The 13,381-nt window shown below is 45.0% G+C and overlaps 1 protein-coding gene across 9 annotated transcripts in view; it reads left to right on the top strand.

Annotated features, from left to right (window-relative positions):
* LOC132834854 (zinc finger protein 609-like) overlaps positions 1–13,381 on the top strand; it is a 229,418-nt gene that overhangs the window by 189,824 nt on the left and 26,213 nt on the right. For 4 of the 9 annotated variants that reach the window (XM_060853944.1, XM_060853938.1, XM_060853936.1 and 1 more), the window contains 2 exons: positions 2,821–2,964; positions 6,697–7,078. In XM_060853944.1, coding sequence (XP_060709927.1) covers positions 2,821–2,964; positions 6,697–7,078 — 526 coding nt within the window. The remainder of the gene's footprint in view (positions 1–2,820; positions 2,965–6,696; positions 7,079–13,381) is intronic. The other 5 variants (XM_060853943.1, XM_060853945.1, XM_060853941.1 and 2 more) reach the window with 2 other exon arrangements.

Genomic DNA, 13,381 nt, shown 5'->3' with positions numbered 1-13,381 from the left:
CATTGAGTTCACAATGGATTGCACCTGTGGCCTCACTCAAAGTTCCCTTCCACAATTGTGGGCGGCACAGTGGTTAGCACTGCTGCCTCACAGCGCCTCAGGCGACTGACTGTGTGGAGTTTGCATGTTCTCTCTGTGTCTGCGTGGGTTTCCTCCGGGTGCTCTGGTTTCCTCCCACAATCACAAATATGTGCGGGTCAGGTGAATTGGCCATGCTAAATTGCCCGTTGTGTTATGTAAGGGGCAAATGTGGAGGTATGGGTGGGTTGCGCTTCGGCGGGTCGGTGTGGACTTGTTGGACCGAAGGGCCTGTTTCCACACTGTAAGTAATCTAATCTAATCTAAACAGAATTGCAATTCCCTCTGATATACAATGCTACAATTTTAAGAATCTTCCTGTAGATTGGGAAAATCAGATTGGTAGAAGTAGGCATGAAGAAGAACTCTTAGAATGTTATTTAGAATAGTTGCCCAGAATAATAAGTTGTGGATCCAACCAGGTATCAAACTATCTTTGGAGCTGGTAATGTTTGATGAGGCAGATTTAATAGATTCCTAAAAGATTCTCAGGAAATAGTGACTAAAAGATTCCTCAGGAAATAGTGATCATAACAAGGTGTAATTTAGCTTTCAGTTTGAAAGGGAGAAAATTGGGTTGGAAACAACTGTGCTAACCTTAAATAAGGATAATTGCAAAGGATTGAAGACAGAGCCAACTGGAGTGGACTGGGAAAGGGGTTTAGCAAGAAGGAAGGATTAGGAGCAACGGCAGACATATAAGAAAGGAGTTCATGACTCACAACAAAGATATATCCCAGTGAGGAGAAAGGATTCTAGGAATGGGATAAGCCAACCATTTTTAACTATGTAAGTTAAGGATAGCATCAAATTGAAAGAAAAAACATACATGTGACAAAGATTAGTAATGAGCTAGAAAATTCGGAAACTTTTAAAAACCAACCAAAAAATGACTATATAGAGGTAAAAGATAAATGTTTAAAGGTAAACCTGGACCTCAAGACACATACCAAGAGCTCCCTCCATTGCTAGAATAGGCCTCACCCAAGAACTCTACAACTGCAGCAAGAAATCATTACTTCTCAGTCAAATCTCTTTACAATGAAGGCCAACATAATTTACCTTTCTAATTGATTGCTGAACTTATAAGCTAACTTTTATTTGAACAAGGATATCCAAATCTCTTGGGCCACAGGCACTTCTAAGCCCCTTATCATTTAGTAAACATTGTACCTTTGTATTCTTTCACCAAGGTGAATAATTTCATACTTCCTTCCATTAACTTCTATCTGCCATGTTCTAACTCATTCACTTAGCCTGTCCAAGTCCTCCTGAAACTTCCTGATATCCTGCTCACAACTTACATTTCCACCCAGGTCAGTTCATCAGCAAATTTGGAAATCTTACAATTGGCCCTCATATGCCGGGAGGTAATGGCCTAGTGTTGTTATCACTAGACACTGTTCTGCAGACCCGGGTTCGAATCCCACCATGGCGGATGGTGGAATTTGAATTTTAAAAAAAACTCTGGAATTAAGAATCTACTGATTACCATGAAACCATTGTTGGATAAGCCCGTGTGGTTCACTAATGTCCTTCAGGAAAGGAAATCTGCCATCTTCATCGAGTCTGGCCTACATCTGACCACAGACTCAGAGCAATGTGGTTGACTGTCAGTTGCCCTCTGAAATGGCCTGGCAAGCCATTCAGTGTACCAGTCACTACAAAGTCTCAAAAGAAATGAAACCAGATGGAACACCTGGCATCGAGCTAGGCACCGGGAAAGGCAACCACCTGGTTGTCGCATATTGCCCTCTCTCGGCTGATGAATCAGTTCTCCTCCATGTTGAACAACACTTGGAGGAAGCACTGGAGGTGGTAAAATCTACTCTGGGCAGAGGATTTCAATATCCACCGGGTGGGAGTGGTTCGGCAGCACTACTACTGATGGAACTAGTCAGGTCCTAAAGGGTAAATGGTGAGGGAACCAACAAGAAGGAAAACATACTTGATCTAGGGATAGTCGTTGAAAATAAATATCGTCCAGGAGGATAGGGTGGTCTTCTTTGATAGCAGATGTGGGATCTTTTCCTTCTCTCTGAGTGGATGGGCTGGGCCTTGGGTTTCATGTCTCCTACAAAAGATGTACAGTACAGCCCTGAGAGTCAACCTAAAATACGGGTTCAAGTCTCTGTCATGTACTTGAACCTAAAATCTCCTGTCAGAAGTGAGAACCACTGAGTCATGTTCAGATCAATTTTATACCGAGACGTGGCAACGATTGAGATTCTTTAAAATACTTTAAATTGGATTGACAATTTTTCCCAATTTGATGGCAGGATTGAAGGTAGGAGGAGGAAAAAGCAGCCAATAAAATTTCAGACTTTGAGGATGGATGTTATCCTCAAACTAACTTGACAGTGATCACCATTAGCAGCATTTTCCTTACAGATTTGTCTTGGGGTATCTGCTGTGCATTTTACTACCTTGCTGGCCCTCAGACTTGCTCACATACCGCGTCTGTTTCCCACCTTGTGGACTCGGTGCATAACACATTTTTTGTGAGTTTGTGTTACCGTGTAAGCGGATTTGTAGAAAGTCCTTCAAGATTCACTAAGTAGGAAGCTTTAAATAAAGCACAGATGGAAAATGTGATGTGATTGTAGCCTTAAAGGGAGAAGGCTGTATAAATCCCATGCTTCTTTAAAAAAAGAACGCCCATATTGTATATAGCAAACCTTGGTTTGCAGACTCCTGACTGCTACACGGCGGCGTGTAATCTATCTGTTTTTGTATTTATAGCAGATTACAGAGATAGAACCTGATCCTAGCTCATTTACTCAGTACTGCAGTTCATTGCATCTTGTGCCGAGACATGGCAGTGACTTTAATTCTTCATCACTAAAGGGATTTTCGAGATGCCAGCTAATTCATTCCTGGAGAGAGGTGAGAGGCCGCTCCCAGTAGCCCATTTGGCAAATCCTAAAGCATATTCTGTGTTCGTGAGTTATAATCCTGTCTGTGGTGGAAAGCACTCTGTTCATTATACGCTTAGAACTGTATGTATGTGTCAGCATTTGATTTTTTGATGCATCAGGGATTCTACATGATGAATTTTCACTTTATTCATGTCTTCACTGTGATGTAGAATGTTTAGAAATCACAATGCTGCACTTAGAGTCAGCCACCAACAATCTACCCAGAATTGAATTAGATTTCAGCATTGTGTTCATCTAAAATTGCACAGTTGGAGAGCAGTGAATGGAATGCATTGGGACAATAGAAACTCACTGGAGAGCTGTAAGGAGGACACCTCGAAATACTCAGGGAAGGAGATGTATTTATCTAAGTACGCAGCATACAAGCTGGAGAGTGGTGCAAGATGAAATTCATTCTGTTAGATTGATCTATCAGGTTTACATTTTATGATAACCCGTTGAGTGTGTCTTTACCTTAACCAAAGCCATATTGAGAATGCCTTTGAAAGAGAATGCAAAGTGGTGACTTTTATGTCACTACAGGTACATTAGAATTGTCAAACAGTTAAGGAGGAGGCTTTTTCACCCATTGTGTCCATGCTTGCAAACACAACTATCTCCGTTCCATTCCCTTGCAAATTATTTTCCCTTCCAATAATTCAATTTTCTTTTGAGGATCTGGATTGAATCTGCCTCCTGCATACTGTCAGGCTTCACATGCGACTTCGACTTAATTTCACCACCATGCTTTTCAGTTGGTCAGACACAAATAACCATCTCCAGCATCTTCCAAAGCCTGTTCTGTCCTGCTACAGGGGTTGAGATTTTGCACTTGGGATGATGGTGATTAATGGAGCAACATTATTCCCAAAAATAATCTGTGTTTCACCCTGGTATACAACTCAACTAAGAGCAGGGTTATATTTAATATTTAATTCCAACAATTATGCAATAGTCCTGCTGTAAATTTAATCCTTTCTTAAATAAGTCTTTGCATATAAACTGTGATAAATGTTATGAGATGTCACGTGGTGTTGATGTTGAGCTTGATATTTATTGTTAAAAATCATGCTTTTAATTTAACTATGCATTAATTTAAAAACCCTGAGTCAGCAGTGGTTTAGCACAGCTGCCTCACAGCGCCAGAGACCTGGGTTCAATTCCCGCTTCAGGCAACTGTCTGTGTGGAGTCTGCACATTCTCCCAGTGTCTGTGTGGGTTTCCTCCGGGTGCTCCAGTTTCCTCCCACAGTCCAAAGATGTGCAGGTCAGGTGAATTGGCCATGCTAAATTGCCCATAGTGTTGCATGAAGGGGTAAATGTAGGGGTATGGGTGGGTTGCGGGTTGGTGTGGACTTGTTGGGCTGAAGGGCCTTTTTCCACACTGTAAGTAATCTAATCTAATATGCATGAGTTAGGTAATAAAGCTATCATTTGACCATATTACATGCTCTCTTTAACGATATTGAGATTTTCCTTGAATGTTAGTGAGCATTCCCTCACTAAACCGGACCAAACTGGGTTCTGTCAGCCAATGTGGATTTCATCCAGGGTGGTGGTACAGGGGACAGTCAGGATTAACAATATCCTAACTCAGGTCAAGGGAAGTAGCTGGGATTCTGCCTCCAATGAAAAGCTGCAGAAATGCAGAGCATTGAGTGCAGTAAGGACTGGCTGGGACTTATCTCCATGCTCGACTAGGTCAGAGTTAGTGCCTTATTCTGAAGATTAGTTAATTCCTTCAGGAATGGGCTGGAGGAAAGAGACTAGCAGCGCAAACATTGCTCCATTGCTTTGGCTACCAGCTTGTAGAGGTGTTCATTAAAATTACAAAGGGCTGCATTCAAGAGCAGAAGGGACATGTAACAAGAAAAGCTATCATTGCCCTTCAACTAAAAAGCCTGTTTGGAAGTGAGCATTAGGTTTAAGTTTTTTTGCTAATGGGCAGCTTCTGACAGAAGTGTAAGAATTGCAGTTCATTAGACACTGATATCTAACATCAGTAATATTGCACAGACCCTGGGAGTAGAAATAAAAATGAACTATACTCAGAATGTAAGAAATCTGGAACAACCCGCCCAGCTGCCTTTCAGCTCCCCTCATCTTGGGGATGCTGCAGGAAGTTTGTGTCACAGGACACTTCAGGGTGGAGTTTTCTATGCTCAGGGACACCTTCCTTAACCAGCTGTGAATAGGTCCACTTGAGATATACTTCTGGACAGTGTACTGTTTTGAAGGGCAGTCTGACTTTTTGCAACTACATTCACTGTCTCACCAACATATTTATTATTCGACGCTATCTTAGGTGTATTTAATCGCACTTAAGTTGTGGATAAAGTGCAGGAACAGAGGGGAGCAGCCATTCTCCTTAGAAATGTGAAGAAGCTTAATTATGAAGTAGCTATCCCACAGAGCAAAATGGAAACCTTATTTTCCCAAAGTGCTACTTTCAAGAAGAAAGTGTACACTGTCCACAGCCTTCCTGAAATGGTACAGAAAAGCTATGTTCCTATGTTGAACCTGATCTTATTTCCAACAGAGGAGCTCCTCCCCGTAACAGTCGTTTGAATGGTAAATGTCTCCACAGTTTCCAGTACGCTGCAACAGTTAATGTTGGGACTGGCTGGTGGAGGAAGGCAAGGCGCTCTCAAAGAGAAGTACCCTGGCTGAGTCCTTAGCCCTTATAAAAGATTTTTGTTCAACAGTACACTGTCTCTGCTTGAGGTTCATAGAGGTCAAGTGGTTCAGGAGTCACCAATTCCACTGCAGGTACAGCTGGGGTGCCTGATTGCTACCTGCCATCCAAAACCGGTTCCTGGTCATAGTGGGAAGGTGGAAGTAGTCTGTAGAAACTCCATCTCTCCCAAGGCTCCCTACCCACCCCTTCACATTTTCCCCTTCTATCGGGATCAATTCCTAATGTTTCTTCAACAAAATCATATTTTGTGGGAATACAGCCGTGATTGGAATCTGCCCATTTTTGGGACCTGTATCTTATCTTCTAATGGGACTTTGTCTCCTTGCTGCTTAACTGGCCTGATAAAGAGTGGACAGTGCTTCACAGGATCAAGTGGTAGTTTCTACCAGCAGTCAAGCCAGCTCGCGGCTTTTCTCAGTGCAGGCTGCTATCGGAATTACAGGAGGCATCTGGTAAAGCAGTCAAAGGAACTGCGCCCTTTCCCAGCTCCCGCTGTGTATTTTACTGTGTGAGAGATGATTGAGAGAGGGAGCTGACTTTGTGGAGGATTATAGGAATGAATGTGCTGTGTATCAATGCGGTCAGTATCAACAAATTACTCACTTGCCCCAGTCATTGTTTTCCTAAATAGGAAGGCTTGTATTGGCTGCATTAAAGAAAAGCCAAGCTGCCTCACTTTGCTGTCACCATCTCAAAACATTGGGTGTTCAGATACATACTTATATCAAACCCTTAAGCAGCAGCATGTTCTGCTAACAAAACTTTGTTATATAGTCTGGGATTCTGTGAAGTTGCACATTGGCTTTTTGGGGAAGCTGAGCAACTTTTCATCTCTACAGATGCCAATAGGAAGCACCTGCCATTCCATAGCTGTTTTTTTCACACGATTGACACGATTGACCGAGTCCTGAATAGAGCCCAGCAGGGTCTTGGCACTTCCACCTGATTGCACTTGTTAGTGTCATTGGAACTGAATGGAATCACCAAGTGTTGTGTTTTTCAGGAATCTGAAAGCAGGCTGTGGTCTTACGTCTATCCGAATAAGTACTCGGAGCAACAAAAGGCAGAAGAGGAACGGTGGAAGGAGGCAGAGCGGGACCGGAAATTCAAAGAAGAAAGCTCCTCACGACTAAGAAGCAAAGAGATAGCAGTAAAAGAGGAAAGCAAAGACAGCATGTGCTTGGAATCCCGTTCGACCTCTCTGGAAGAGTGCCGATCTGTTGGAAAAGATCCCAGATCAGGACTTCACATTCCTGTGTCCTCCTCCATGGTTCAGCACCCATCTTACATGCCATACGTCCATGGTTATCCGTATGGGAAACCATATGAAACTCCACACCCAGGATTTCGAGGAGTGACGCCAATGATGATGCAGAACTATCCAGGTAAAAGCGTGGATTTCTTTATTGCTGCAAAGAATTCTGGGTGAATTACCAAGCCAGCAGCTGATTATTAAAATCCAGCAACAATTGACTTGTAGTATCAATACTCGCTAAAACAGTAGCAAACCAGAAGCACAGCTCCTAAATTATTTTGTTTGTACATGGGATGTGGACGTCTCTGGCTAGGCCAGTATTTATTGTCCATTCCTGATGGTCCTGGAACTGAGTAGCATGCCAGACTGTTTCAGAGGACCATTAATTTTCAAGCCCATTGCTATTGATTTGGAAGAACATGTAGCTCAGTTCACCTAAATAGAGTAGATTTCATTCCCGAAGGGACATTTAGAACCGAATGGGATTTTATGACAATCTGTCTGTCACTTTACAATCCAGGTTTTTAATTAAATTCAGATTTCACTATGTGCCACAGTGGGATTAAAACTCATATTACCATATTCGCCTGAAGTTCTTGATTACTGAAGTAGTAATATTGCCACTATACCATTACTGTCCCTTGATTCTGGTTAGTGTTTATGGTTTTGAACTACTCTCTTGATTATCAACTCTGGTCTCTATACCAGTACTGCACACTAACTCTTCGCCCATTCTTAGAAATTCAGTAGCAAATACAGAAGGTGCTGGAAAAGCTCAGCAGGTCTGGCAGCATCTGTGCAAAGAAATCAGAGTTAACGTTTCGGATCCAGTGACCCTACCTCAGAACTTAGAAATTCAGTGTTTGATTCAAATGAGGTGGAGCAGAAATGTAGAGAGCCAGCATTCCAGCTGCATGTTTTAAGTAGATTTTGTAGGTAATGTTTCAATGGCATGGTGTCAACCAATTGCACTCCCAACACTGCACAGCACATAGGGATGTATAATTACAGCCTAACATTGCTGAATCCATGTCCTCAGCTGCATCACTATTGGGAGGTGCAGAGCAGATAACAGTGCATTTCAGCAAAGTCATCACTATAGTGGACCGTCAAGCATAGGAGATGGGAGAGGCTTGCAGGGAAAAGAGGGTAGTAGAGACAGTCATATTAAGGGCTCACTGTGTTTGCAGCTGAGATGAATCATGAGTATCTGTTCCATCTGTGGGGGAGGGAGGGATGAGGGAGTTATTGGGGAAGTGGGTAATATTATTGATATAAATGATGGAATGGAGATTAATATTTGAATTTACAAACCATATCAACTTGGGAAGGAGGACACTGGGAGCAGTAGGGAACATTAATTAAGTGGCTGGCCAAATGTGGAATTGATTGTAGGAATAGCATACGGAACTTGTGCGTGGAGTCTGAGCAAATAGGGGAAGCCCTAAATGAATTTTTTGCTTCGGTTTCACTAAGGAAAAGGACCTTGTTGTGAATGAGAACTTCGAGGAGCTGGGATACAGGCTTGACCAGATCAAGATTGATGAAGTTGATGTGCTGGAAATTTTGGCAAACATTAAGATCGATAACATTAAGATTTATAGCCAACTGCCGCCGCGACATTAACCGACTCGACCTGTCCACCCCTCTCACCCACTCCAACCTCTCACCCTCAGAACGTGCAGCCCTCCACTCCCTCCGCTCCAACCCCAACCTCACCATCAAACCGGCAGACAACGGAGGCGCGGTAGTAGTTTAGCGCACCGACCTTTATACCGCTGAGGCCAAATGCCAGCTCACGGACACCTCCTCCTATTGCCCCCTTGACCATGACCCCACCTCCCACCACCAAACCATCATCTCCCAGACCATCCATAACCTCATCACCTCAGGGGATCTCCCATCCACTGCCTCCAACCTCATAGTCCCACAACCCCGCACCGCCCGTTTCTACCTCCTGCCCAAAATCCACAAACTTAACTGCCCCGGCCGACCCATTGTCTCAGCCTGCTCCTGCCCCACCGAACTCATCTCTGCGTACCTCGACACGGTTCTGTCCCCTTTAGTCCAAGAACTCCCCACCTACGTTCGGGACACCACCCACGCCCTCCATCTCCTCCATGATTTTCGCTTCCCCGGTCCCCAACGCCTTACCTTCACAATGGACATCCAGTCCCTGTACACCTCCATCCCCCATCACGAAGGACTCAAAGCCTTCCGCTTCTTCCTTTCCCGGCGCACCAACCAGTACCCTTCCACTGACACCCTCCTTCGACTGACTGAACTGGTCCTCACCCTGAATAACTTCTCTTTCCAATCCTCCCACTTCCACCAAACCAAAGGAGTTGCCATGGGCACCCACATGGGCCCCAGCTATGCCTGTCTCTTTGTAGGATATGTGGAACAGGCCATCTTCCGCAACTACACTGGCACCACCCCCCACCTTTTCCTCCGCTACATCGATGACTGTATCAGCGCTGCCTCGTGCTCCCACGTGGAGGTTGAACAGTTCATCAACTTTACCAACACTTCCATCCCGACCTCAAATTCACCTGGACTGTCTCAGACTCCTCCCTCCCCTTCCTAGACCTTTCCATTTCTATCTCGGGCGACCGACTCAACACAGACATCTACTATAAACCGACTGACTCCCACAGCTACCTGGACTACACCTCCTCCCACCCTGCCCCCTGTAAAAACTCCATCCCATATTCCCAATTCCTTCGTCTCCGCCGCATCTGCTCCCAGGAGGACCAGTTCCAATACCGTACAGCCCAGATGGCCTCCTTCTTCAAGGACCGCAGATTCCCCCCAGACATGATCGACGATGCCCTCCACCGCATCTCCTCCACTTCCCGCTCCTCCGCCCTTGAGCCCCGCCCCTCCAACCGCCACCAAGACAGAACCCCCACTGGTTCTCACCTACCACCCCACCAACCTCCGTATACAGCGTATCATCCGCCATCATTTCCGCCAACTCCAAACGGACCCCACCACCAGGGATATATTTCCCTCCCCTCCCCTATCAGCGTTCCGCAAAGACCACTCCCTTCGTGACTCCCTCGTCAGGTCCACACCCCCCACCAACCCAACCTCCACTCCCGGCACCTTCCCCTGGAACCGCAGGAAATGCAAAACTTGCGCCCACACCTCCTCCCTTACTTCTCTCCAAGGCCCCACGGGATCCTTCCATATCCGCCACAAATTCACCTGCACCTCCACACACATCATCTATTCCATCCGCTACACCCGATGTGGCCTCCTCTATATTGGGGAGACGAGCCGCCTACTTGCAGAACGCTTCAGGGAACACCTCTGGGACGCCCGGACCAACCAACCCAACCACCCCGTGGCTCAACACTTTAACTCTCCCTCCCACTCCACCGAGGACATGCAGGTCCTTGGACTCCTCCATCGCCAGAACATAACAACACGACGGTTGGAGGAAGAGCGCCTCATCTTCCGCCTGGGAACCCTCTAACCACAAGGGATGAACTCAGATTTCTCCAGTTTCCTCATTTCCCCTCCCCCCACCTTGTCTCAGTCGATTCCCTTGAACTCAGCACCGCCCTCCTAACCTGCAATCCTCTTCCTGACCTCTCCGCCCCCACCCCACTCTGGCCTATCACCCTCACCTTGACCTCCTTCCACCTATCACATCTCCATCACCCCTCCCCCAAGTCCCTCCTCCCTACCTTTTATCTTAGCCTGCTTGGCACACTCTCCTCATTCCTGATGAAGGGCTCTGGCCCGAAACGTCGAATTTCCTGTTCCTTGGATGCTGCCTGACCTGCTGTGCTTTAACCAGCAACACATTTTCAGCACTGATTTCCAGCATCTGCAGACCTCACTTTTTACTCCAACATTAAGATTTATCCTAGGCTGCTCTGGGAAGCAAGAAAGGAGGTTGCTAAGCTGCTGGTGAAGATCTTTGCCTCCTCACTGTCCCAGGGAGTCGTACCGGAGGATTGGAGGGAGGCGATTGTTGTTCCTCTTTTCAAGAAGGGGAATAGGGAAATTCCTGGCAATTACAGACCAGTCAGTCTCACGTCTGTAGTTAGCAAGGGTTTGGAAAGAATTCTGAAGGATAGGATTTATGACTATTTGGAAAAGCATAGCGTGATTAAAGGCAGTCAGCATGGCTTTGTGAGGGGCAGGTCTTGCCTCACAAATCTTATTGAGTTCTTTGAGGAGGTGACAAGACAGGTTGACAAAGGTCGAGCAGTGGATGTGGTATATATGGACTTCAGCAAGGCATTTGATAGGGTTCCCAATGGTAGGCTCATTCATAAAGTCAGGAAGGATGGGATACTCGGAGATTTGGTTATCTGAATTGAGAATTGGTTGGCTGACAAGGCAGAGAATGGTTGTAGATGGAAAATATTCTGCCAGGAGGTCAGTGGTGAGTGGTGTCCTGCAGGGCTCTGTTCTTGGGCCTCTGCTCTTTGTAGTTTTTATAAATGACTTGGATGAGGAGGTTGAGTGGTGCGTTAGTAAATTTGCAGATGACACAAAGGTTAGATGTGCCGTTGATAGTAAGGAGGGCTGCTGCAGTGCGACATATACAGGATGCAGAGTTGGGCTGAGAAATGGCAGATGGAGTTCAGCCTGGATAAATGCAAAGTGATGCATTTTGGAAGGTCGAACTTGAATGCTGAATATAGGATTAAAGACAGGATTCTTGGCAATGTGGAGGAACAGAAGGACCTGGGTGTACAAGTACATAGATCCCTCAAAGTTGCCACCCAGGAGGATAGGATTGTTAAGAATGCAATATGGTCTTTTGGCTTTTATTAACAAGGGGATCGAGTTTAAGAGCCTTGAGGTTTTGCTGTGCAGCTTTACAAGACCCTGGTGATCCTCTGCTCTTTGTAGTTTTTATAAATGACTTGGATGAGGAGGTTGAGGTGTGCGTTAGTAAATTTGCTGATGATACAAAGGTTGGATGTGCCATTGACAGTATTGAGGGCTATTGCAGGCTTTGCTGTGCAGCTTTACAAGACCCTGGTGAGACCACACTTGGAATATTGTGTCCTGTTCTGATTGCGCTCTTATAAGAAAGATACAGAGGCTTTGGAGAGGGTGCAAAGAAGGTTTACCAGGATGCTGCCTGGACTGGAGGGCTTGTCTTATGAAGAGAGGTTGACTAAACTCTGGAGAGATGGAGGAAGAGAGGTGACCTGATCGAGGTATACAAAGTAATGAGAGGCATGGATAGAGTCAATAACCAGAGACTTTTTTCCCAGGGCAGGATTGATTGGTATGAGGGGTCATAGTTTTAAGATATTAGGAGGAAGGTATAGAGGCGATGTCAGAAGTAGATTCTTTATGCAGAGAGCTGTGAATTCATGGAATGCGTTGCCAGCGATGGTGGTGGAAGCAGAGTCATTAGGGACATTTAAGCGACTGCTGGACATGCACATGCAGAGCAATGAGTTGAGGGCTGTGTAGGTTAAGTTATTTTAGATTAGGAATAATCCTTGGCACAACATTGTGGGCCGAAGGGCCTGTTCTATGCTGTACTTTTCTATGTTCTATTGTGGATCAGTGTGACATAGCCACTTTGGATCTGAGAAAACTAAATCAGAGCTTCTTGGAAATAGTTGAGGATTGAGGGGAAACAGAGGTATTTGAAAGTTCAACTACACGTTAAAAGCAAGTAGACAGATAAAAGAATAACGGCAATTGAAAAAGAAGAATGGGATTTTGACTTTTTCTCAGACTGGAACACAGAGAGAAGGAAGTTGTAGTGTTTAGTTATTTGTGGGATGTGGGCTTTGCTGGCTGGCCCAGCATATATTGTCCATCCCTCATTGCCCTTGAGAAGGTGGTGGTCAGCTACCTTCTTGAACCGTTGCAGTCAACCTGCTGTGGGTTGACCCCCAATGGCATTAAGGAAGGAATTCTAGGAGTTTGAATACAGTTAAATGAAGCTCATTCTTATCCTATTCCGTCCAGTCTTGGGCACCTCTGGAAGGACACATTGGCCAGAGGGGTGCAATGCAGAATCATCAGAATCACACTGAAGCTTCAAGGTTGATATTTGAGGACAAAGACTTGGCTTTGTTTTGTTGATGTGGAGGATTGAAGTGTTTCTGATAACTAACAATTCAAAATACTTAAGTTAGAGAAGCTAGTTATAGAGAAATGATTTTCTCTGAAAACTGCGAGAGATCTTTTTAAAAATAATTATTTCATGTGATGTGAGCATTGTTGGTATTCAGTTGTGTGATCCTCAATCTCCATTCACTGTGATCATTGCTTACCAGGAAATCCACTCCGTTCAACAGCTACTGTAGCTCTAAATCTCTCAAAATATAAAATGATGCTGACAAGGGCTGTGATTCCTATGTTCCTAAGAATATATATGAACTCAGGTGGAGCGTATGCATTGTTTTTTTTATCTGGAATAGAGTCGAAGAGTGTGGTGCTG

Source organism: Hemiscyllium ocellatum, chromosome 42 (assembly GCF_020745735.1).
Source record: "Hemiscyllium ocellatum isolate sHemOce1 chromosome 42, sHemOce1.pat.X.cur, whole genome shotgun sequence".
NCBI classification, from domain to species: Eukaryota; Metazoa; Chordata; class Chondrichthyes; order Orectolobiformes; family Hemiscylliidae; genus Hemiscyllium; species Hemiscyllium ocellatum.
This window is presented reverse-complemented; position numbering and strand designations above follow the sequence as displayed.